The 25,909-nt window shown below is 35.5% G+C and overlaps 1 protein-coding gene across 22 annotated transcripts in view; it reads right to left on the bottom strand.

Moving 5' to 3' along the window:
* WDPCP (WD repeat containing planar cell polarity effector) overlaps window positions 1-25,909 on the bottom strand; it is a 482,659-nt gene that overhangs the window by 73,822 nt on the left and 382,928 nt on the right. For 17 of the 22 annotated variants that reach the window (XR_010405666.1, XR_010405667.1, XM_064572441.1 and 14 more), the window contains one exon: window positions 20,948-21,110. The exons of the other annotated variants lie outside the window; for them this stretch is intronic. Coding sequence is in view for 15 of the 17 variants with exons in the window: in XM_064572441.1 (XP_064428511.1) it covers window positions 20,948-21,110 (163 nt within the window). In the remaining 2 variants the exon portion in view is untranslated. The remainder of the gene's footprint in view (window positions 1-20,947; window positions 21,111-25,909) is intronic. 22 annotated transcript variants of the gene reach the window in all.

Raw genomic sequence — 25,909 nt, 5'->3', positions numbered from 1 at the left:
TGTTTTCTGTTCCTCAGAGTAATGGCTTTATGAAGAATAGGTCATACAGTGTCCAGGGCCTGGTGCTTCAGGAAGTGTCTCTGGTGTGTGCTGTGTGTTCTCTGCTGCTGTGTTTTGGCTGCTCTGTCCTTCAGGCCAGTGTTCTGCAGAGGCTCTCCTTGCCTGCAGTGGGCAGCATTTGGACCTTAGCCAGAGTGTGGCAAGTTTTAACAGGTTTGCTCTGGTCTGCTTATTAAATGAGACCTGATGCTACTTCCACTAGAACTGAAGCCTTGGAGAACTCTGGTCGGGAGACTTGGTGTGTGCAGGGGTTTCTGCTGGTCTTTTGGGAAAGGGGCCCACTGCACGGGGACTAAGCCACATATCCCCGAGTGGGGCAATACCAGCAGAGTGCAGGGCGGCAGGATTTGGTCTAAGAGGTTAGGTAGCCAGTGTCGGCACTGTGCTATTTACTGAAGCTGGTTTATGCTGAGGGGTGGGGGGAGGGCAGTGGAGCCAGCCAGCTCCTTTGTCCCTGGAGAGAGATCTGCATACTTGCTGCTCTCAGGGAAGCACTCCCAGAAGGGCAAACAATCTTCCCCCTGTGCGTCACAGGTATTTTTCAGATCACTGTTTTCACATTGTCTGTGTCCAGGTTGCTTGCCTGCCAGGAGCAGCACAGTACACTTTGGGCTGTATCCCAGCCACGCCTGATGACTTTTAAAACTCTAAACTTTAGGGATATGGTGTGGTGGGGGCTTGTGCTGGTCTTCTGGGGGAGAGTCTCCAGGTTTGACCGAGAAGGGCAGTTGTGCCAGAGCATGGGGCATGGGACTTAGAGCAAGCAGGCTAGGCAGCCAGTTTGTGGTGAGCCACCTTCGGCAAGTGGTTCTGTGGCTATGCCAAGGGGTGGGGACGGAAAAGGGCGCCTACCAGCTCTTTTGTCCCCAGAGAGGCATCTCTGCAAATGCCACCTTTCACAGATGCACTCCAAGATGAACAAATGATCTCTCCTCTGTGGGGTGTAAGCATTCCTCACATCACCCTGTCTGCCCCCAGTGCTGCTTGCTTGCCTTCTCTGCAGGAGTAGGGTAGTGCCCTCAGGGCTCTATCCCAGCCAAGCCTACCAACTTTTAAATCTCCAATCTTTGACCCCCACTGGTTGAAAAAAAACTCCGGAGGTACAGATCTGTACCTCTGAAACAGATAATATATTATATGTTAAAAAAAAAAAAAAAAAGAAGAAGATAGCAGGAGGGGAAGAATGAAGGGGGGGATTGGAGGGGGAGATGAACCGTGAGAGATGATGAACTCTGAAAAACAAACAGAGGGTTCTAGAGGGGAGGGGAGTGGGAGGATGGGTTGGCCTGGTGATGGGTATTAAAGAAGGCACGTTCTGCATGGAGCACTGGGTGTTATATGCAAACAATGAATCATGGAACACTTCATCAAAAACTAATGATGTATGGTGATTAACATAACATAATTAAAAAAAAAAAAAGAAAAAAAAAACCTCAGCAAATTCAGCCCCTCTCGTCTTCCCAGCCAATGGCTTTGGGGAGGTGTTCTCCTTGTGCATTCCCATGTGTTCCACCCCCTCCTTCTCTGCAACTTGGTCTCCCTCCTCTCTGCAGCAGCTGTGATCCATTTCTTCCCCAAACCACGTCTCTGTACCTCCTACCTTTCTCAATGTGGCCTCTTTTCTCCTAGTTGTGCAGTTTGTTCTATCAGTACTCAGGTTGATTTCTTGGGCATTCAGAATGATTTGTTAGTTATCTAGTTGTGTTCAAGGGACAAGATAAGCCTAGGGTCCTCTTGCTACAACACCATCTTAGCTCCCTCCTCTACAAAACATTTAAAGAAGAGTTAGTACCTATCCTCAAATTATTCCAGAAAACTGAAGAGGAATGAACCCTTCTGAACTCATTTTACAAGGCCAGCAAGTTAGTGCTTTCATTTTCTCTGAATAAATACCCCCAGAAATGAAATTGCTAGGTTATATAGTAGTTCTCTTTTTAATTTTTCAAGGAACCTCCATATTCTTTTCCATAGTGGCTGCACCAGTTTACATTCCCACCAGCAGTGCACAAGGGTTCCCTTTTCTCCACATTTTCACAAACCCTTGTTATTTCTTGTTTTTTTTTTAAATTTTTTTTAGATTTTTAAAAAAATTTTAGCCATTCTGACAGGCATAAGGTGACATCTCATTGTGCCTTTGATTTGCATTTCTCTGATGGCAAATGATGTTGAGCGTCTTTTCATGTACCTGTTGGCCACCTGTATGTCATTGGAAAAATGTCTAGACTCTGTGCCCATTTTTCGTATTTTTTGGTTTTTTGCTTTTCAGTTGTATGAATTCTTTATATATTTTGGGTATTAACCCCTTATCAGATATATGGATTTACAAGTATTTTCTCCCATTCAGTAGGTTGCCTTTATATTTTGTTGATGGTTTCCTTTTGCTTTGAAGAAGCTTTTTAGTTTGCTGTAGTCCCACTTGTTTAGTTTTGTTTTTGTTGCCTTTGTATTTGGTGTCAGATCCAAAAAAAAATCATTGCCAAGACCAGTGTCAGGGAGCTTACTGCCTATGTTTTCTTCTAGCTGTTTATGGCTTGAGGTCTTACAGTTAAGTCTTTAATCCATTTTGAGTTAATTTTTGGAAGTGGTGTAAGATAGTGGACTGGTTTCATTCTTTTGTATGTGATTTTCTAGCTTTTCCAGCATCATTTATTGAAGAGACCGTCCTTTCCCCATTATATGCATGGCTCCTTTGTTATGAATTAATTGACCCATGTGTATGAGTTTATTTCTGGGCTTTCTATTCCTTTCCATTCTGTGTGTCTTTTTTTGCCAAAACCATACCATTTTCATTGGATTGTGATTTTTTTAATTTATTTTTTTATTATGTTGTGTTAATCACCATACATTACATCATTAGTTTTTGATGTAGTGTTCCATGATTCATTGTTTGCGTATAACACCCAGTGCTCCATTCAGTACGTGCCCTCTTTACTGTGATTTTTAAAAATGTATTCTGACAAGGTATTTTGATTAATCTGTGTGTTAAGATTATATTTAATGTTTGGATTTAAATCTATTTTTGTCATTTCTTCTCCCACAGTTTTTCTTTTTCTTTTGTTTTCTCTTTTCTTTTGGGATATTTTAACTTTTTTTAGTATTCTATTTTAATTTTTTTTTTTTTAAGATTTTATTTATTTGACAGAGAGACACAGTGAGAGAGGGAACACAAGCAGGGGGAGTGAGAGAGGGAGAAGCAGGCTTCCTGCAGAGCAGGGAGCCCGATGTGGGGCTCGATCCCAGGACCCTGGGATCATGACCTGAGCCGAAGGCAGACACTTAACGACTGAGCCACCCAGGTGCCCCATTATTCTATTTTAATTTATTGTGTTTTTTATTATTTATCTTTGTGTAGTCTTAAATGGCTGTTCTAGGGATACAATATGCATGCTTAACTTTTCTCAGTCTACTTAAAATTATTATTTTACCACTTCAAATGGAACATAGAATCCGTTCTACATGTATGTTCCTTTACTGTTTACCTTCTGCACTTTTGTAGTTTTCTTGTATATTACTGTAGAATGCTATATTATTGAAATAATCTCACCAGTGTTATATATCTTTGCATTCAACCTTCAAACACTTTAATGAACTCAAGAAGAGAACAGTTATATTTATCCAGGTATCTACCATTTCTCTTTCTTTTTCTTCATTCCTGATGTTCTGTTTTTTTCCTCTGGTATAATTTCCCTCTGTGTGAGTAACTTCCTTTAGTAATTCTTTTAGAGCTGGTCCGTTGGAAACATGTTCTCTCAATTTTTCTTCACCTATATTTGAGAAGTTTTCAGCCATTATTTCTTTCCCTAATTTTTTTCAGCATGGCACTCTTTTTATTTTCTTTCTAGGACACTGATGTTATGAATATTAGATTTTGGCATTGTCTCAGAGGTCCCTGAGGCTCTCTCCTAATTTTTTTTTAATACATATTTTTTCTCTTGTTCATTGGATATTTTCTACTGATTTGTCTTCCAGTTCACTGACTCTTTCCTTTTTCATCTCAATTCTATTATTGAAGCCATCAGTGAGCTTTAAAAAAATTTGGCGTTTATTATTGAGTTCATTATTTGTTTTTTTCTGCTTTCTATTTGTTTTTGAGACTTTATTTTTCATTTGTTTAAACAGTTTTTATGTTTGTTGGAGAATTTTTGTAAAGCTGCTTAAAGTTTTGTCAGATAATTCCAACATCTGTCATCTCAGTGTTGTCGTTTAACTGTTTTTTTGTTTGTTTGTTTGTTTCCAGGTGAGTGGAGTTTTTCCTGGTTCTTTATGTGTCAAGTAATTTTGGATCCTGGACATTTTGAATATTGTATGACTTCTTTGTTAAAATCCCATGATAAATGTTGATATTTTTGTCGTAGCAGGCAACTGATCTTGTTAGGTTTAGGTTTCAAATTTCAGGGCATCTCTGTGAGCTGTGGTTCCAATATCAGTTAAGTTTTCAAAATCTTTGCAATACTATTTAGATCTGTCCATATGTGCACCATCCATTTGTCAATCTGTGACTTGGGTGATGTTTTATCTGTTACTTTAGCTCTCAAAGTCTTTTATATTGCTGGTTAAGATTAGATCCACACATGCATGGGCTTGGGGTGTGAACCTGGAGTTTATAAATAATTTAATGGGGTCACTTTCTAGAGGTCCTTCCTGTCTATAATCTCCTTTGGTACCTTCTACTCCAGGAAGCAGTGGCTTTAGTCACCCCATGCTGCCACATACCTCCTTGGCTATAACTGCCTCCAGGCCCAAGTGGTGGCAAAATGAAGGAAAAAAAGTATTGGTAAATTCACCATAGAGTGAGGTACTTCAGATTCTGGTCTTCTTCCTCACTCTGTCTGCCACTCTTTACTTTCTAGAGTCTTCAAATAGCTACTCTGTACATTCTTTGTAGGATTTTAGCTGCATTCAGTAGGAGAGAAAGGAATAAATAGTGTGCTCATTCCATCTGGAACTAGAATCTGATAATCATGATTTTTAATGGCTTACATAGTAATCTAATATTTGGATATACTATAATTTACTCAATTTCCCAAATACACATTTAAGATTATTCACTTTTATGATAACAATGTGATGGACATTTCTATGTATATATTACAAAAGTGAAATTTTAAAGATATTAAAAGCTTTTTGATTCAACTGCCAAAATTACTTTCTGGAAAGCTTAATTGGATTTATAAAACCTGACCATCAAAAAGAATACTGACCACGTTAAAATAAAAACAAATGGAGGGGTACCTAGGTGGCTCATGCATCAGGTAAGTGTCTGACGCTTGATTTTGGCTCAGGTCATGATCTAAGGTCATGAGGTCAAGCCCCAAGTTGGGCTCTGTGCTCAGCAGGGAGTCTGTTTCTCTTCCTTTCCCTCTCCCTCTGCCCCTCCCCATTAGTGTGTGCATGTGCATGCTCTCTCTCAAAAATAAATAAATAGAATCGTTTCTCTAATTTCTCTTTCTACAGTTGCATTGTTAGTGTATAAGAAAGCAACTGATTTCTGTGCATTGATTTTGTGTCCTGCCACATTACTGAATTGCTGTATGAGTTCTAATAATTTTGGGGGTGGAGTCTTTTGGGTTTTCCACATAAAGTATCATGTCGTTTGCGAAAAGAGAGAGTTTGACTTCTTCTTTGCCAACTTGAATACCTTTTATTTCTTTTTGTTGTCTGATTGCTGTTGCTAGGACTTCTAGTACTATGTTGAACTGGAGGAGATTATGCTAAGTGAAGTAAGTCAAGCAGAGAAAGTCAATTATCATATGGTTTCACTTATTTGTGGAACATAAGGAATAGCATGGAGGACACTAGGAGAAGGAAGGGAAAAATGAAGGGAGGAAAATCGGAGGGAGAGATGAACCATGAGAGACTATGGACTCTGAGAAACAAACAGGGTTTTAGAGGGGAGGTGGGGGGATTGGTTAGCCCGGTGATGGGTATTAAAGGAGGGCACGTACTGCATGGAGCACTGGGTATTATACGAAAACAATGGATCGTGGATCACCACATCAAAAACTAATGATGTATTGTATGGTGACTAACATAACATAATAAAATTTAAAAAAATAATAAAATAAATAAATCTTTAAAAAAAAAAAAAACAAATGGAGACCAGCCTTGAAAATTCTCTCAACAGGGAATTAATGGTTGATGGGGAACTTTCTATAGATCTTCCTTGACTTTTGATGGGGTTACATCCTGATGAACCCATTGTAAGTTTCAAATACTGAAAGTGGATGATGCATTTCATACCCTAATCTACCAAACATCATAGCTTAGCCTAACCTACCTTAAATATGTTCTGAACACTTATATTAGCCTATAGTTGGGTCAAGTGATCTAACACAAAGCCTATTTTCTAATAAAGTATTGAATATCTCATGTAATTTATTGAATACTGTACTGAAAGTGAAAAACAGAATGGTGTATGTGTATGGAATGGTGGTAAATGTGTTGGTTGATTACCCTCCTAATCATGTGGCGGATTGGGCGCTGTGGTTGGCTGCCACTGCCCAGCATCACAAGGGAGTACTGTACCACATATTGCTAGCCCAGGAAAAGATCAAAACTCAAAATTTGAAGTATGGTTTCTACTGAATGTGTATCACTTTTGCACCATGATAAAGTCAAAAAAATCCCAAGTTGAACCATCCTAAGTCAGGGACCATCAGTAATGGAGAATTCCAGTTATTAATTTTAGCATCACTAAAAGATATTGTATACTTCATGTTGTGATGTAATAAAGAACACACAGTATCCTTTGTTATTTTTTGTGATTTGGAACACAAAGCAACAATTTCCCTAGATTTGTTTATAGGAACATATATAAGAAAAGCAAAATAATTATAATTTCTAATTATAGGGGATTTACAGATGATATATATTCTTCTCCCTTATTCCAGACATGCAGTTTGTCTCTGGGAAGGGATGTGCAAAGCTTGGTGTATCTAGAATTATAGGTAAGAGACAAATAGCTTGGTCTATAAGGAAAAGGTATTACATGGTGGTGTCAGGGTGTTTCAGGCCCCATTTAGAGGATTTTCCTGGAGATCTGCCATATCTTCAGAATGCGGTTCAGGACCTCTGTCCACCTGTTTTCAGTTGTACATGAAATAGCAAAATCAAAGCATCTTTCGTTACAATTTTTTCTGTATATATAAATGGCATCATCTTAGGTTATTTTCTGCTTTTGTAATTCTCTCCTTGAAAGCTTCAGTTTCCCAACTTTTTTCATTTCTCTTTGTTGTCAGAGGAAAGGTATGTGAACCTAGATTCAACAAATATGGCAGCGAGAGAAAAAAATAGACCCAAAGAAATAGTGAAGAACAGTAAAGGCACATAGATATTTCTGCTTTGTCCTCAATGGCATACATTTCACTATTTTGAAATCATACATTTAAATATTTTAATATAGCTGCTTGAGGTCCATATCCAAGGATAACTACTTTCAGGAAACAATAAATGTATAAATAAAGGCTCCTTAAAATGAGTCTTTCCTTCCTTCCTTCCTTCCTTCCTTTCCTTCCTTTCCTTCCTTTCCTTCCTTTTCCTTTCTTAGAGCAAGTCAGTCGAGGGAGGGGCAGAGGGAGAGGGAAACCAGCAGATTCCCCACTGAGCGGGGAGCCCAATATGGGGTCCATCCCAGGATCCCAAGACCATGACCTGAGCCAAAACTAAGAACCAGATGCTTAACTGACTGAGCCACTGAGGCGCCCCAAAGTGAGTCCCTTTAAACTGGAATTGAAAATCACCATAGGGGCAGCTGGGTGGCACAGTTGGTTAAGCATGGGATTGTTGGTTTTGGCTCAAGTCGTGATCTCAGGGCTGTGAGATCAAGCCCCAAGAGGGGCTCTGCACTCCGCCAGGAGTCTGCTTCCCCCCTCCCTCTCCCTCTACCCCTCCCTGCCAAGCTTTGTCTCTCTCTCTCTCAAGTAAATAAATAAATCTTTAAATAAAAAATGTTAAAATCACCATAATAGTAACAATACAATTAATACAATATAATTAACTAAAAACAATACAGTTAACTAAAAGATAAAAGGTAAAAACATATAGAAAAGCTTATATTAATAAAAGGTAGGTTATAATTTCAACTCTGCACAAATTCTTAGGAGGAACAAAGAGTAAAGCAATTAGGTGGGTGGGGAGTGGTCCTAGCTTTTCTGACTAGATTGTCTAGAAGCGTTATATGGCATCTTTAACTTTACATTTGACTTTCACAACACACATCATCATAAAGAGGGCCACTTTTTCAAGAAATACTTAAGGACTTCATCTTTCTGTGGCTTCTATTAATACTTTGATAATAAACTCATTTTCTTTTGGAATTCTTTTAATTTCATTATCCTTATGGAATTTCTTTTTCACTTAATCTAAGTGTCATTTCCTCATTTATCAGTGGTTTTTGCATGAGATCTGAACATTTCTCCAACATCCCTTTCATTGAGCTCATGAAATATTCTTTTGTGCAAGATTTTTAGTTGTTTATTAATGTCTTTTATTACTATGTTAGGTGTTTGCATAGCTGACAGTCTGTGAAAGCACTGACAACCTAGCACTTAATAGGTGGAATTAAATGTGGAGGGATATTTGAGTGGGGACTGAGGTTATAAGTAGTTAGCTCATTCTTAAATATTTTACATTATGAAGACTGTTGTTGCTCTATATAAACTCATATAACTATAGGGTTTCAGATAATGAATACTAGGTAATAAGGGCCCCCCATAGCTGAAATGTTGTATTTTGAATGCAGAGTTATGAAGTTGGAATGCTCTGAGCTTTGTGGAAGAAACATACTATGTAGGAAGTCCAGTGAAGTCCACTAATAAAGGTTAAGGGTTTCAAAATATATAATACTGATAAGGCTTTGTACATGAAATTATACTTTTATGTTTTTCATTTCGCTTAGTTAATAAAAAGACTACATTCCAAACCAAAACACCCTTAAAATACATAAATTTTGGAGCTTTGGATTTTCAAGGTATTTGCTTTTCTAGTTCTAGTACTGGAGAACTACGATTCTATAATAGAGCCATGAATCTGTAAAGCACCTCATTCCCTCTTAGCTTTTCTTGAGACACATTAAAGCCAAAACAAAATGAAACTTCTCTTTCACAATAAGCTTTAGTGGGTCAGAAAATGAAAATAAGAAAATTCATTGGAGACCAGATTAGGCTGGAGAGAAAATGGAAATATTCTTTTTTTGTTCTCCAGCTGTCATTATATATCTTCCTCACATTATCTTGATGAGCTTTCTTAAACATAGCTAGAGATTCAGTGAAAACCTGTAAATATCTTTTGGTTGTCAAAATGCCAATACCCTTTAATCTTTATGTTTTAAAAGAGCTTAAGACTGACGGTCTTCTTTGGAAAAATGTTTAAAATTGGCCAGTTTTAGTCATATGCTGGGGCTTAGAAAAAGGTGTCTGTACTTGTTTTATGTTTGCGGCCTATAAAACCAAAAACTATCTTGGGGATAATTTGAACTTAATCAGTCCTGTGTAATATACATTAAGTTACCTTAATAGCCGCACATTGGAAATGCTCAGTATATTCTACATTTATTTCAGTTTAAGATGCAGAAATGGACTTCCTAGACATATGCCATATGTTCTCTTCTTATGCCAAGTTAACAAGAATTAAAAGACTGAGATGAATAAACAAGGTCAACTTAAGCTGAGCCAAATTAGACAACAGAATAATTGTCAGATTTTCTGTTGGCAGGGACAGTTTGTTTTGAGCCAATCTTCATGAATTATAGGCTGTAAATTTTTTTTTTTTTCTGGTAAGTCTACCGCCAGGCATTCTGTTGACAATTTTCTTTGTTTTGTAAACACTGAAAATTTTCATCAATTATATTGTTTATAGGTACACATAAGGATTATGGATAGATGGGGGTTTTTGTTTGTTTGTTTGTTCTAAATTAAAGGAAATTTGCTTAGATACAAATCAAATAAAACCAAGCCAAAATGTAGTAACTTTTAGCAGGATGGTATTTAATTTGGAGTTTCTTAGGCATGAATTCAGATATAGTAAATAGCAGGAAACTAATATTACAATTAATTTATGATAGTAAATATAAAAGTAGATACATTTGTTACAAATACAAGGTTTGATTGCTCTACAGTAAAGAATCTTAGACCTTGAAGGGGTCAAATGGGAAATGGGAAAATTGAAGCAACCAGAGAAATGGAATTATTTTAAATATAATAACTAGTTTAGAGCAGTACCAAATCTAAAGGTGAATATTTAGTCCTAGGATCATTTAATTTATTTATCATTGCCCCTCTCACTCTGCCCTTTTTCTTTCTAAACTGCTTTCTCTTCGAGTTGTTTAACTTTTTTAAACTGCCATGTCAAAAATAGGAGAAAAACTAACCATTTGAATAATGTCTGTCTTAGCCACATCAAAAATATGAAAACCAACTATTTGAATAATAGTGGTCATGACATATAAAGTATAAAATCTCAGTCAATTCACATAATGGTGATTTTTAAAAACACTCACTTATACCCTAGATGTAGTAACTACTATTACTATGTAAGTGCCTGATTATTTTGGGGTATCTAAAGTGTGTATTTAACACACTTATTATCAGCTTTATATTCTTATAGCCTATATATTCTTGTATTACAAAAATAATTATTTTGCTTATTCAGTAAATATTTATTAAGCATCTGTTACATGCCAGGCACTTTTCTACATCCTGGAGGATCCAGCAGTGAAAAAAAAAAAAAAAGACAAACCTCTACCCTCATACAGTTTATATTCAAGTAACTTCATTCATAAACTCAAGCACAGTACAGTCTATTCAAAACCAGTTTTCAGTTGGCTTCTGAATTATATTTAGTTCAAGTTAATTCAGTTTATTTCACCATAGGCTACCCAGAAATTAAAATTTTATTCAGTCATATAAGCATATGAAGAATGTAAATAATGGATGGGAGGGAAGGATTTAAAATTAAGAGGACATTTTATAAAGTAGGTTGATATTTTATGGTTCATTCATTCATTCATGGATGGGATATTTGTTGAATGCTCACTCTGTGGCTGGTACTGGGTTGGATGCTGTGGATACAACAGTGAGCAAAAGTAGATACACCCTTAACCCCTGGTGAGTGGGCCCATGCTGCCATTCCATTCACTCTGCTTCTCTCTCTTTTAGAGCCTGAGACATTACTGAACTCCTCTAGACAAAAACTTTTAAGTATCTTGGGGTAGCTAAACTTCCCCAATGCAGTTCTGGTATTCACATTGAGCCCTGAGCCCTAGCATTCAGATGGTGAAGTGTGAAAACAGACCTCACTTCAAATTTCCACTGATATCAAAGCAGCTTTCCCTATCAAGTCAGCCCAGTCATTCAAAATGATCTGTTAAAGATGCAGAACACATCCTAACACTTATGTATTAATTCCTCCTTGCTGCCATAACCAATAGCCACAAATTTAGTGACTTAAGCAGGGTGCATTCCTTTCTGGAAGTTCTAGACAATAATCTACTTTCTTGCCTTTTTGAGCTTCTAGAGGCCACTCTGCATTCCTTGGCTCATGGCTCCTTTCCTCCAAAGCTAGCAGTGGTAGGTGGAGTCCATCTCGTCATGAGTTACTGGACACTGATTCTTCTGCCTCTCTCTACCACATTTAAGGACCTCTTTCACATTTAAGGATGACATTAGGCCCATCCAGATAATCCAGCATAGACTCCCTGTTTTAAAGTCAGATGATTAGCAGACTTAATTCCACCTGCTACCTTAATTCCCCTTTGCCATTTCTTGGGATTAGGATGTGGACATCTTTGGGAGGCCATTATTCTGCACACCACACACTCTAATATCCTTTATTGTCTTCTCACTGCAATTAAAACAAAGATCATACACACTGACATGGCCTACAGGCCCTAATAATTTATTATCTTCCATGCCCCGTTTATAGTTTAGCTGTATTGGCTCTCTGTTACTTAAACCTCCCAAACTTATTTCTACCCTAGGGCCTTTGCATGTGCTGTTACCCCTCCCTAGAATCTATTGGCAGTATACCACATTTTCACACAGATCACTCCTTGTCATTCAGCCCTTAACTCAAATAGTGCCTTTACTCTAATCACCAATTCTTTATTTTTTCCTAGTACTTACCATTAATTGAATGACCTTAGTTATGTATTTTTGCTTGTTTCTTATCTGTATCTTTCCTCTTCGTCCCCCCAACCCCCACACTTGAGAACTTGAAGAGTGCAGTAGGCCTTGCAGTGTGCTAACTATGCACCAGGCATTGTGCTAGGGCTTCAAGAAATGATAGTATCTAAGAATCATGATGGTTTATGCCTTCATGGAGTTTATAGGTTAATGAGGAAGCAGATAGTAATCTAATAATCACATAAAAATAAAATTACAAGTGTGACAGTGTTACAAAGCTTTATAGTTAGGGTATTTTAGTATCTGGTGGACTAGCTCCTCTCTCATAGTTTCTTCTTTGTTTTGTTTTTCTTTTTTTATGTTAACCTTAATATCACTTTGTCTAACTCAATAAAAAAGTATGTTGGTCTTTTTATTGGGATTACATTAAATTTAATTTATTATTTATTATTTTTTTAAAGATTTTATTTATTTGACAGAGACACAGAGAGAGAGGGAACACGAGCAGGGGGAGTGGGAGAGGGAGAGGGAGAAGCAGGCTTCCCACCAAGCAGGGAGCCCAATGCGGGACTCAATCCCAGGACCCCAGGATCACAACCCAAGAGGAAGGCAGACACTTAATGACTGAGCCACCCAGGTGCCTCTAAATTTAGTTAATTTAATAATTTAATATAATACATTAATTTAGAGAGAACTGACATCTTTATGATGTTGAGTCATCCTATTCAAGAAAAGGGGTATCTTCTCATTTGCTCAAGGCCCTTTTTATGTATGTCAGAGTGTTTTAAAATTTCCATCATGTGAATTTTGTATATTTGTTGTTCAGTTTATTCCTCAGTATTTAATCTTTGTTGATAACATAAATGGAGTTTTCCTCTACCATTATATCCTCTAACTCATTTGTGTATATGAAGGCTATTGGTTCTTGTACATTAATTTTACTTCTTTCTACCTTACTATTTTTGAAATATTTGATTATGTTTTATCATTGATTCCCTAGGGCTCTTCTGTTATATTGTCATATCATTGCAAATGAAGATACTTTTATTTCCTTACCAGTTTTTATTCTCTAGTTCAAGGACTGGCAAAATTTTTCTGCAAAGTACCAGATAATAAATTTTTAGGCTTTGAGGACCATACAGTCTCAACTACTATAGATGATAAATAAATGAATGGGTATGGTTTTATTCTAATAAAACTTTATTTATGAGAATAGTCAGCAGGTTTGGATTTGGTCAGTGGGACATAGTTTGCCCCTTTGATCTGGTTGATTGATCTAATTGTAATAGCTAATAACTCTAGTACAGTGTTGAATAGTAGCAGAGATAGTGGGTATTCTTGCCTTGTTTCTGATCTTAGCAGAAATGCCCTTAGTGATTCCCCATTAAATAAGATACCAGCATTAGGACTAAGTTATATATATATACATATATATGTATATATACATATATTCTTACGTTATAATATATCCCTCAATTTCTGTTTTCTTGAGTATTTTTATCAGGGAGGGGGTTGTGTTTTGTCAAAGGCTTTTTCAGCATCTCTAGAAATAATCATATGATTTTTATTAACCATAGATCTATTAGTATGCTGTATGATCTCAGTGCATCTCAATGGATTTGGTAATATTGAACCAACCTTGTAATGTCAGGATAGATTGAGGGGTTGAATTTTGTTTGGTAATACTTAATATTTTTACATTGATATTCATGAGTGATATTCATTTGTAGTCATCTTTTTTTTGTACTATAGGAAGTTTTTAATTTTAATGTATTGGAACAGTTTGTAGAGCAATTAAAATATCTGTTCTTTGAACAAGGGTTGGAGGTAGAATTCTCTAATCAAAACATCTGGGCCTTTTTCATAGGGTACTTCCTTAAGAATTTTGTGTATTTCTTTCATGGAAATTGGTCTGCTTCAGATTTCTAAATCTAATGGTGGTTACTTTTGGCAATTTGTATTTACCTAGGAAATTTCTTTCTGCTTTTAAATGTATTTGCATAGAAATCTACAAAGTGGTCTCTTATTAAAAAAAAAAAAATCTGTTACAATGGTTAATTCCTCCCTCTCTGTGCCACTTCTTATTTTGTATATTTATGCTTTCTCTCCTTGGTCTATTTTCTTTTTTTCAAAAACATCTAGATTTAATCAGGTCTGTAATTTTTTATTTTGTTTTTAAACTTCTACCTTAGGGGTCAGTAAACTATGGCCTGTCAGCTAGTCACCTATTTGTATAAATAAAGTTTTACTGGATCACAGCCATGTTCATTCATTTTATGTATTACAAACAGCTGCTTTTGTGCTGCGACAAGATTTGAGTAATTGCAGGAGAGAACATATGGCCCACAAGCCTAAAATATTTACTCTCTACACGTTTAAGAGAATTTCCCAACCTCCACTCTGCCTCATTAATTTTTCCTTTTATCTTTATTATTTCCTTTCCTTTTACTTATTTTGGTTTAGTTTCTTGTTATTTTTTTTCAGATTTCTGAGTGGGAATTAGTTTGTTTTTTTCATTTTCTCTGATTAAAGTATTTAGTGCTAGTACTTTTTTCTAATTATTGCTTTCAACACATTCCATAGAGATTGTGATATGCAGTGTTTCATTATAATTATTTTTTTAAGAATTCATGCTGTTTTCTTCTTTCACGCAGGAGTTAATAGAAGGCTTTAAAATTTCTAGGAGGATGGTCCTTTTGTTTCTCGTTAAACATTTCTAGTTGTATTGCATTGTGATCACAGAGTATTTCTAATAGTTCTTTCTTATGGAACTTAGTGATATCCTTTTGGCACCTAACATATGATCATTTTTTGGTGAATATTTGGGGAAAAAATCTATTTTCCATTATCAGAGTGTAGAATTTGATAAATATCCATAATATTACATTACTCATTATGTTGTTTTGGTGTTCTTTCTCATTTTTTGCCTAATCTATTTTGTAATAAGAATAATGAGTGAAAGTCTCCTGTTACTAGTGTCTATGTCTCCTTGCATTTCTTACAGATGTAACTTCATAGAGGTGGTTTCTGTGTTAGTTGGTGCTTACATATTGGTTATATCTTTGTTGTGAAATTTGGATATTAGTATTTCTTTGTCAATATTAAATACTTGGGGGCTTTAATTCTGTTCTTTCTATAATCAGAGTTCTGTTGGTTTCTTATTTTCATTTGCCTAGGATATCTTTTCCCATCTCTTTATTTTTAGTTTTTCTAGATCAATTTATTTATTTTTTTAATTTTTTTATTTGACAGAGAAAGACAGCAAGAGAGGGAACACAAACAGGGGGAGTGGGAGAGGGAGAAGCAGGCTTCCCACCAAGTGAGGGAGCCCGATGTGGGGCTCGATCCCAGGAACCTGGGATCATGACCTTAGCCGAAGGCAGACACTTAATGACTGAGCCACCCAGGCACGGCTAGATCAATTTATTTTAGATATATCTCTTTAAAGATTGATTTATTTTAGCACAAGTTGGGGGAGGGGCAGAGGGAGAGAATCTTCAAGCAGACTCCCTGCTGAGCGTGGAACCTGAAGGAGGGCTCAGTCCCACAACCCATGAGATCATGATCTGAGCTGAAACCAAAGTTGGATGCTCAACCAACTGAGCCACCCAGGTGCCCTCCTAGATGTCTCTCTTGTATACAGAATATAGCTGGATCTTGGTTTGTGGGCATACTGAAAATCTTTTTCTATTAATAGAGGAGTTAAGTCTATTTATATTAATTGATATGACTGATATTCTTGATCTCTCTTTGAATATTTTATAATTATGTGAATTTTGTACTATTTGCTTACATTTCTTAAGTGGGTGTGATTCTTATATTTCTTAAGTGGGTGTATTTTTTTGGGAAGGTTTGTGCTTTAGTTTTAGTGGTTACCTTTGTACTGATGTTTTTTCTAATGCCCTTAGTCTCTTCTTAGTTAACCTTTCATTATCTGATGTATCAGTGTTTATTATTGTCTTTTAACTCCCACCTATGTCTATACAACAATCATAGCTTATTCTACTTTTCTCTTTCACTCTTTGTTCCCCTCCCATTTTTTCAGTTGTATCATTTCTATTTAAAAGTCTTCCACATTCATCTCTCCACTCTCCCGTTTTGGTCTTTTTTTTTTTTTTTTTTAGGATTTATTTATTTGTTTGAGACAGAGCATGCGCAGATGTATGCGTGAGTAGGGGGAGGGGAGAGAGAAAATCCTTAAGCAGACTCCATACCCACTGCAGAGCCCATGGCGGGGCTTGATTCCAGGACCCTGAGGTTATGACCTAAGCCAAAACCAAAAGTCTGTAGCTCAATTGACTGAGCCACCCAGGCGCCCCCTTTTTGGTCTTCTGTCTACATTTATATGTATTAAAGTGTTCAGAATTAGTTCTTTTGCTGAAGTTTTTCCAGTTATCTCATGGTTGGATGAAGCTCTTCCTTTAGTATGTTCCTCAAGAAGGGTTCATGAAAACTATTTCTCTTTAGCCTTGATACTTGAAAGAGAGCGTGGATAGCTATAAAATCATTAGTTTACACTTCTTTTCATTGAGTTTTTAAAAATCGCTGCTCTACTTTTGTCTTACCTTGTATTTTATTTTTGAAAAGGGTGATGCTTGTTTAATTCTTCTGCATTTGCAAGTTATTTGATCTTTCTACCAGGAGACCTTGCAGATTTTTAAAACTAATCTTTGAAATCTAAGAGTTTTGTTAAGATATGTCTTTGAACTGATTTTTATAATAATTTTTCTCAGGCACTTGGTATAATTTTTTTTTTTAAGATTTTATTTATTTGAAAGAGAGAGAGCATGAGTGGGAGGGAGGGGAGAGGGAGAAGCAGACTCCCTGCTGAGCAGGGAGCCTGATGTGACCCTGGGATCATGACCTGAGCTGAAGGCTCAACAGCCACCACCCAGGCGCTTCTTGGTATAATCTTTTGATATGTAAATCCAAATCTTTTAAAAAATATATTTATTTCTGAAACATTTCCCTGGATTATAGTTTTAAATATTAATTCTGTTTCCAGTGAATCAAATTGTACAAATGCTCTTACTTCTTTGCCTTATTTCTCTTTCCATTACTTTCTCCCTTGTCTTTTTTTTTTCTTTATCTCCTTTTCATTGTCTTGTTTTCTGCCATTTTCAGTGCCTCTTATTAAATTTCAATTTGAATTTATTCCCATTTGGGTGCCTTGTAATATTTCAATTTTAAGATATTTTTCTTTCTTTTCTTTCTTGAATGCAATGAACTTCTCCTTTCCCACCCCCAGCTCTTCCTCTTAGTTTTTGTCCTTCTAATTCAGAGTGGATTTCTATGTACCCAGCTGCTTGTTTGAATATATTTAATTTTGCATGGAGTGTTGTAGTTTTCTTCTATTTCATGGTTGTTTTGGGGGGGGTGAGAATTTTTCTCAATTGGTATGTGTTGGTTTCATTTTCTGTTTTTTTGAAGTAACTGTCTAGAACTGTTCATCTATTTCCTGTTTATTTTTGTGGTATTGGAATGTATTTTGGGAGATTCTGGTTCATGGAGCCCTCAGTATAGCTAAGTCTGGCACTTGTTTGTGTAAAAGTAGATATAGAGACCAATGGAACAGAGTGTCAAGTCCAGAAATAAATCTTTACACCTATGATCAACTGATTTTTGACAAACGTATAAAGGCAACTGGATTTTCATGTACAAAATAATGAACTTAGACACTTTATATCACATCATACATAAAAATGAACTCAACATGGACTTGAGTGTAAAAGCTAAAGCTATAACATTTCCAGAAGAAAACATAAGAGAAAATTTTGTGATTTTAAGTTAGAAAAAAATTTCTTCTATACAAAACGAAAGCATAATCAATAAAAGAAACCATAACTACGCTGGGTTTTACCAAATTTGAAACTTTTGCACTTCAAAAGACACGATTAGGGAAATGAAGGGGCAAGCCACAGACTGGGAGAAAATATTTGCCAATCATGTATCTGATTACAATTAAGAATATGTAAAGAGGTCTTATAATTCAATAATAAGAGAAATTATTTTAAAAATGGACAGAGTTTTGAATAGATATTTCACCAAAGAAGATATACTAATGGCTAATAATCACATAAAAATGCTCAACATCATTTGTCATTAGGGAAATGCAAATTAAAATCATAATGAGATACTACTTTATACCCAGTAGAATGATTATAATCAAAAAGACTGACAATACCAACCACAGGTGAGGATATAGAGAAACTGGAACCCTTGTACATTGCTGATGGGTATGTAAAATGTTATAGTCACTTTGGAAAAACAATTTGGTAGTTTCTAAAAACTAACAAGATAAATATAAACTTAAAATATGATCCAGAAATTCCACTCCTAGATATTACCCATGGGAATTGAAAACATGTCCCCTTGAAGACTTATATGTGAATATTTATAACAACATTATTCATAATAGCCCAAATCTGGAAGTAATTAAAAATATCCAGCAAATAACAAATAACAAATAACAAAATGTGGTATATTCATACAATGGAATACTATTCAGAAACAAAAAAGGAATAAACTACATGCTACAACATGTATGAACCTCAGAAACCATAATGCTAAGTGAAAGAAGCCTGACACAAAAGACAATATATTGTATGAATTCATTTATATGAAGTTTCCAGACTATAGGATTTCATTTATATGAATTTCCTCTAGAGGCAGAAAGCAGACCAGTGAGTGGCTCAGGCTGGAGGTAGGAGTGGGAATGCACTGTAAGTTGGCACAAGGGAACTTTGTGGCAATGGAAATGTTCTAAAACCACTCTGGTGGTAGTTGCATAACTTTATAAATTTAGCAAACATCATTGAATTGTATACTTACAGGGGGCAGATTTTATGGTGCATGTAAATTATACCCCAGTAAAATCATTTTTAAAAAAGTAAATAAAGAAGTAGGACTTCCAGTTAGTTGAACACAATACTGGCTGCCTTCCTTTGCACTTCTCAGTACTTCCTCTATAAATGATATAGAACATAATAAAAGAAAAGAAACTACATGAAAGCCCCACCTTCAGCATGACTTGAAAGAGAACTTCCAGACAATTGTAAATAAAATGGAAAAAATGCCAAATCCCAGGGCATGATCTCCACATCCTGGTGTTCTTGTAGATTAGAGCATGAACTACACCATGCAGTGTGAAGGGGTAGTTTTTTAAATGCACAGTTTCTGTGGTGGGGAGATGGGTGGGTGAAAAAAAGGCAAAAAGAGAGAGGCACCTTCTGACAGTTGGGTGTGAAGGAAGAAAGAAGCAAAAGGGGAAAATTTAGGGTCCCACAAGATAAAAGGGAGCCAAAAAATAAGAGGACTCCATCAGGAATGTGTAGAGAGCTTAATTAGACCCTCTCTGATTCTCTTATTCCAGATCTTCCTGTTAAAAAATTTTTGGCTAGTCTCCTGTTCTGTCACTTGACCTAAGCAGGCTAGTAGAGCTATGGCTTTCCCTGTTCATTTCCTATCAAATTTGTTACTTTTACTGACAGTTAGTTTGCTGTTTTATTGATAATGCTGCTGGGCAGGGTTTTTCCACTCTAAGCTCCAGATCAAGTCAGCTGTTGTTTTTCACAGCCTGTCCTACCCTAGTAGAACCACAAGGCTGAACTAGCTTGGGGGTCAAGAAAGGATGGGAGCAGCCCCTGAATATCAGATTTCCCCTTTATTACTAGAAGTTCAGCATTTTTTCATGAATAATTCTTATCAAATTCTTGTTTGCCCCTATTTGATTTCCAGAGCTCTGAAATGGTAATTTTTGTCCAGTTTTATAATTGTTTTCTGGGGAGAAGATTTACTCACCTCTAAACTCTGCCATACCTGGAAATTCTCCTTTATTTAGTATTAATTAAACTATGTAGTTTGAAGCATTTTCCTCAAGGATATTATAAGTATATATGTATAATTGATATGAAATATATGACCTATATTTCATATGATATATATAAAAAATACGGCCTCTTCACAATTACTGCATATAGTTGGGATCCTCAGGAGCAGGTGTGTAAACTGCAGAATGGGGGCCAGATCCTGCCCACTGCCTGTTTTTGTAAATAAAGTTTTATTGTAACACAGCCACTCTCATTTATTTATGTATTGTCTGTGGCTGCTTTCATACTACAATGGCAGAGTTGAGTGTTGTGATAGAGTCTGTATGATCCACAAAGCCTAATATCTGGTGCTTTACACAAAAAGTTTGTTGACCTTTGCTTCAGAGCAAATTATAATGGTGACTAACATAATTACCATTATAAATAATATTACTTTGTCTCGTATTTTTATTTCACATTTATCCTGTTTATTTTCTCAATAACCCATATAATCAGCTGGATATATGTGAAATTATCATTTATCAGATTTCAGAAACTAATGGCAAAGTTGCATAAGTACAATCATATGAGTTACAAACTAAATATACTAAACATACTAAATATACTAAAAATTAATATTTTAATATAATTAACAATTCTAAAATTTAACAACAGAATAAAAATAGAATTTGATATGTTATAGTAATTTCATGTTCATCTTGGCCTGGAATAACATTCATTCTAACAGTATTCTGTTTACATTGAATTCTTCCTCCATCATACCTGCTCTTGCATGACCAAACTACTGCAAAGTCATCGCCATGAGAAAATGCACATTTTTTTCTTTGACATTTTGAAATATTCTTGCTGAAGTATTAGTTTGCATTTCAACAGGGAATATTTAAATTGTTTAATACTAAACACTCTGTGGAGCACTTTTCTCAATTCAACGTATCTTACCTATTAGAAGAGACATTCAGTGTTCTTTGTTGAATAATATGTTTATGGATTGAACAAAAGGGAGGGAGGTTATCTGGAAATGTGTCTTCTCCTTGAGGAACTAAAGATAGGCCAACAAAAGCTTCATTTAGCATATCTCCTCTGTCCAAAGGCCCCAGGAGTTCTGTTAAAAAATGATCAAGGTATGAGTCAAAATCAAATAAGATTTCTGCTAACTCCTTTATGATTACAGGAAAACTTCCAGATATCCCAATGAAACTTTTTAAAAATTTGTTAACTATATAGTGTAAATCTTGTAGTCGTACTCCCTATATGACTTCTCTCCTTCTGACACTTAGCTCAACCAGGGGAATTTGATAACTGAGTAATTAATGTTTTCAAGTTCACATTTGATAATTGAATGAATTAATGTTTTCAAATTCACATTTTAAAAATTCATTTATAACTTCCCCATTCATAGTGTTTTTAACCAGCATTTTATTAATCAAATATTTTTTGTTGTTGTTAACTACTGGAATACTTTATTATATTGGAAAATAGAAGTGAATTATTTTACATCCCACATATAGAACACAATTTGAAAGCAAAAAAGGAAAGTATCTTTTATAGGAATGTATCTTTTCCAATATTTACTCATCTTAATTGGAATTTTAAAGTGTATAGAGAGTTTGCTGTTCCCACATCATACAGATGTACAGAGCAAACTTTAAAATTGGCAGCTTAGGGCATTGTTTAGAAAAATTGTGAAACATGTTGAAGTTGTGAAAAATATATCTGAAAAAACATAAACTTTATTAAAGGCCAAAAACTCTTAGGACCACACTATGTGTGTGTATTTTTTTTTTTTAACAATGTTAACTATTTTCTAAGTGTGCAGTTCAGTAGTATTAAGTATATTCATCTTATTGTGCAATACATCTCCAAAATTTTTTTCTGCTTGTAAAATTGACACTGTACACCCATTAAACAACTCCCTATTTGTTTCTCTTTCCCTTCCTCTAAGCCCTGGTAACCACCATTTTGCTTTTTGTTTCTATAAATCTGACTACTTTGGATACTTCATTTAAGTGGTATCAGATAGTATTTGCATTTATGTGACTGGCATATTTCCCTCTGCATAATGTCCTCATGGTTTATCCATGTTTTAGGATTTCCTTCCTTTTTAAGGCTGAATGATATTCCACTGTATGTATATACCACATTTTGTTTATCCATTTGTCCATCCATGGAAATTTGGATTGCTTCCAGCTTTGGCCATCGTGAATAATTCTGTTATGAATATGGGTGTGCAGATATCTTTTTGATACCCTGATTATAATTCCTTTAGATATATAGCTATAAGTGGGGTTGCTGGATCATATGTAAGTTCTATTTTTAATTTCTTAATTAAGCAATTTCTTTAATTAAATGTAAAGTTTTATTTAAGTAATCTCTACACCCAGTGTGGGGCTCAAACTCACAACCCCGGATCAATAGTCGCATGCTCCTCCAACTGAGCCAGCCAGGTGCCCCAACTGTTTTTAATTAATGAGCCACCATGTTGTTTTCATTGTGGTTGCACCATTTTACAATCCTACCAACAGTGCTCCAATTTTTCCACAACTTTGCCAACACTTGTAATTTTGGTGTATTTTTTTTTATTATTATTATAGCCATTCTAATGGGTATGAGGTGATAACTCATTATAGTTTTGATTTTGCATTTCCATAATTATCAGTGATGTTGAACATATTTTCATGTCCTTATTGACCATTTATTTATCTTCATTGGTGAAATATCTATTCAAGTCCATTTGCCCATTTTTGAATCAGGTTGTTTGATTTTTGTTGTCAAGTTTTAGGAGTACTTTATATATTCTGGGTATTAATCCCTTATCAGATATATGATTTTCAAGTATTTTCTCCCATTTCATGGGTTGCCTTTTTATTCTGTTGATAGTGTCCTTTGATGAATAAAAGTTTTAAATTTTGATGCAGTCCAATTTATTTTTACTTTTGTTGCCTATACTTTTGGTAACCATTGCCAAATCCAATGTCATGAAACTTTCTCCCTGTTTTTTCCCTAAAAGTTTTGTAGTTTAGGTTTTACATTTAGGTCTTTGATACATTTTGAGTTAATTTTCCTATATGGTACAAGTTAAAGGTCCAACTTCATTTTTTAAAATATGGATATCCAGTTTTCCAAGCACCATTTGTTGAAAAGATTTTCCTTCCCCCCACTGAATGGACCCAGCACCCTTGTTGAAAATCATTTGACCGTATATGTAAGAGTTTATTTCTAGACTGTTTTATTCCATCATTCTATATGTCTGTTTTTATGCCAGTACTATATTGTTTTGATTACTGTAGCTTTGTGTAGTAAGTTTTGAAATGAAGTGTGAGTCCTTAAGCTTTATTCTTTCTCAAAATTACTTTAATTCTTCAGGGTCTCTTGAGATTCCATATGAATTTTAGGATGGGTTTTTCTGTTTCTGTAAAATATGTCATTGGGATTTTGATAAGATTACATTGAATCTGTAGATTCCTTTGGGATGTATGGACATTTTAAAAATAAATCCTACAACCCATAAACAAAAGGGATGCTTTTTCACTTAGTACTGTGTTTATTTTCTTTCAGCAGTGTTTTCTACTTTTCAGTGTATAAGTCTTTCACCTCCTTAGGTTTATTCCTAAAATTTTTATTTTTCTTGATGCTCTTGTAAACAGAATTGTTTTTAAAATTTTCTTTACAAGTTATTCACTAAAATTTTTTTTAAGTTTTTATTTAAATTCCAGTTAGTTAACATATAATGTAATATTAGTTTCAGGTATACTATACAGTGATTCAACACTTCCATACAACACCCGGTGCTCATCATAGCAAACACACTCTTTAATCCCCATCACCTATTTTACCCATCCTCCCACCTACCTCCCCTCTGGCAATCATCAGTTTCTTCTCTGTAGTTAAGAGTCTGTTTCTGATTTGGATGCCTTTTATTTATTTTATTTCCCAATTGCTCTGGCTGGGACTTCCAGTACTGTGTTGAAAAGAAATAGAGAAGAGGGCATCCTTGTCTTGTTCATGATTGTAGAGGAAAAGCTTTCAGTTTTTCACTATTGACTATGATGTTAGCTGTGGGATTTTAATAATTTTAGTATGGGTCTTTTTTATGTCAAGGTAGTTTCCTTCTAGATTTAGTTTATTGAGTTTCTATCATGAATGGGTATTGAGTTTTGCCAAATGCTTTTTCTGTATCAATTGAGAAATGTATAGTTTCTGTCCCTTATTCTGTTAATGTGGTATTAAGTCAATTTATTTTTGTAGGTTGAACTGTCCTTGCATTTCAGAAATAAATTACTTGGAGTATAGTCTTTTTAATATGCTGCTGAATTTGGTTTAGTAGTATTTTGTTAAGAATTTTGTATCAACATTCATCAGAGATATTGGTCTATTCCTTAGTGTCTTTGTCTGGCTTTGGTACTAGGGTGCTAAGAGAGTGGGGGAGGGACATCAAAGTATTCCTAAATTGAGAAGGCACTTTGAGACTGGAAAACAAAGGAGGTGACTCTGTACAGTTTATACAGAGTTTTATTAAGGGTAACTTACTGATGGGGGAGATCAGGTAGAGGATGATCCATGGCAGCTGCACAGTTATTCTCCACAAAATCCAGACCTTAGTCCACAGATTTTATTAGAGCAAGGGGACACAAAGAAGGACAGTGCAGTGAGATCAGAGGGTTCACATGCACCTCAAAGGGTTTGCATGCACCTAATTGATAGCTAACCTTTAATTAGATCCTGTGGCACCATCTGTGTGTCAGGTAAGAGAAAGACTGTGTTATTGCTAACAGATTCATGGGAGGCTAGAACATGCCTCCCCGCTATCGTGACCTTAGCAGGCTTTCTAAGGTATGTATATTAATCTCCAGGGGGTCTGGAATATGTCACTCCAAGAGAGGTCACCAAGTAAACATGAACAAGATGGAGGGCCAAAGATGGAATCAGTATTGTCGGTAATAGAGTAATGATGACTTCACAGAATGAGTTTGGGATGTTGTTTCCTTTTCAAATTTTTGTACAAGTTTGAGGAGGATTTGGTGTTAATTCGTCTTTTAATGTGTAGTAGAATTTCCAGTAAAGCCATCAAGTCCTGGACTTTTCTTTTTGATTTATCCATTTCTAGAATTTATCCATTTCTTCTAGGTTTTACAATTTGTTGGCATGCAATTGTTCATAGTATACTTAGAATCCTTTTTATTTCTGTGGTATTGGTTGTAACAGCCCCTTTCATTTTTGATTTTCATTTTTTGAGTCATTCCTTTTTTTCCCTTAATCTAGCTAATGATTTGTCAATTTTTGTTGAAGTTAAAAAAACAACTCTTAGTTTCCTTGGTCTTTGCTATTGTTTTTCTGGTCTCCATTTCATTTGTTTCAGCTTTGATCTTTGTTATTTGCTTTCTTCTGTTAACTTGGGGCTTAGTTCTTTTTCTAGTTCCTGCGGTGTAAAGTTAGGTTGTTGATCTGAGATCTTTCTTCTTTTTAATGTAAACATTTAATGATATAAATTCTCTTAGCACTGCTTTTGCTTCATCCCATAAGTTTTGGTATGTTGTGTTTTCATTTTCATTTTTCTCAAGATATTTTCTAATTTCCCTTGTGATTTCTTCTTTGACCCATTGGTTATTTAAAAGTGTGTTGTTTAATCTCCATGTCGTGATGGTTAATTTTATGTGTCAACTTGACTGAGCTAAGGGATGCCTGTAGGCAGTAAAACATTATTTTTGGGTATGTCTGTGAGTGGGTTCATGAAGCAATTAGCATTTGAGTCAGTAGACTGAGTAAAGAAGTGTATTCTTACCAATGTGGACAGTTACCATCCAGTCTGTTGAAGGCCCAAATAGAACAAAAAGACAGAGAAAGGACAGATTGTCTCTTTTTTCCTTAACTGGTATATCCATCTTCTCCTGCCTTCTGACATTG

The sequence above is a fragment of the Mirounga angustirostris genome, unplaced genomic scaffold (assembly GCF_029215605.1).
Source record: "Mirounga angustirostris isolate CCGP_5_RB_7025 unplaced genomic scaffold, mMirAng1.0.hap1 SCAF_10, whole genome shotgun sequence".
Classification (NCBI taxonomy): Eukaryota; Metazoa; Chordata; class Mammalia; order Carnivora; family Phocidae; genus Mirounga; species Mirounga angustirostris.
The sequence above is the reverse complement of the archived record's forward strand: the minus strand, read 5'-3'. Positions and strand labels throughout refer to the sequence as shown.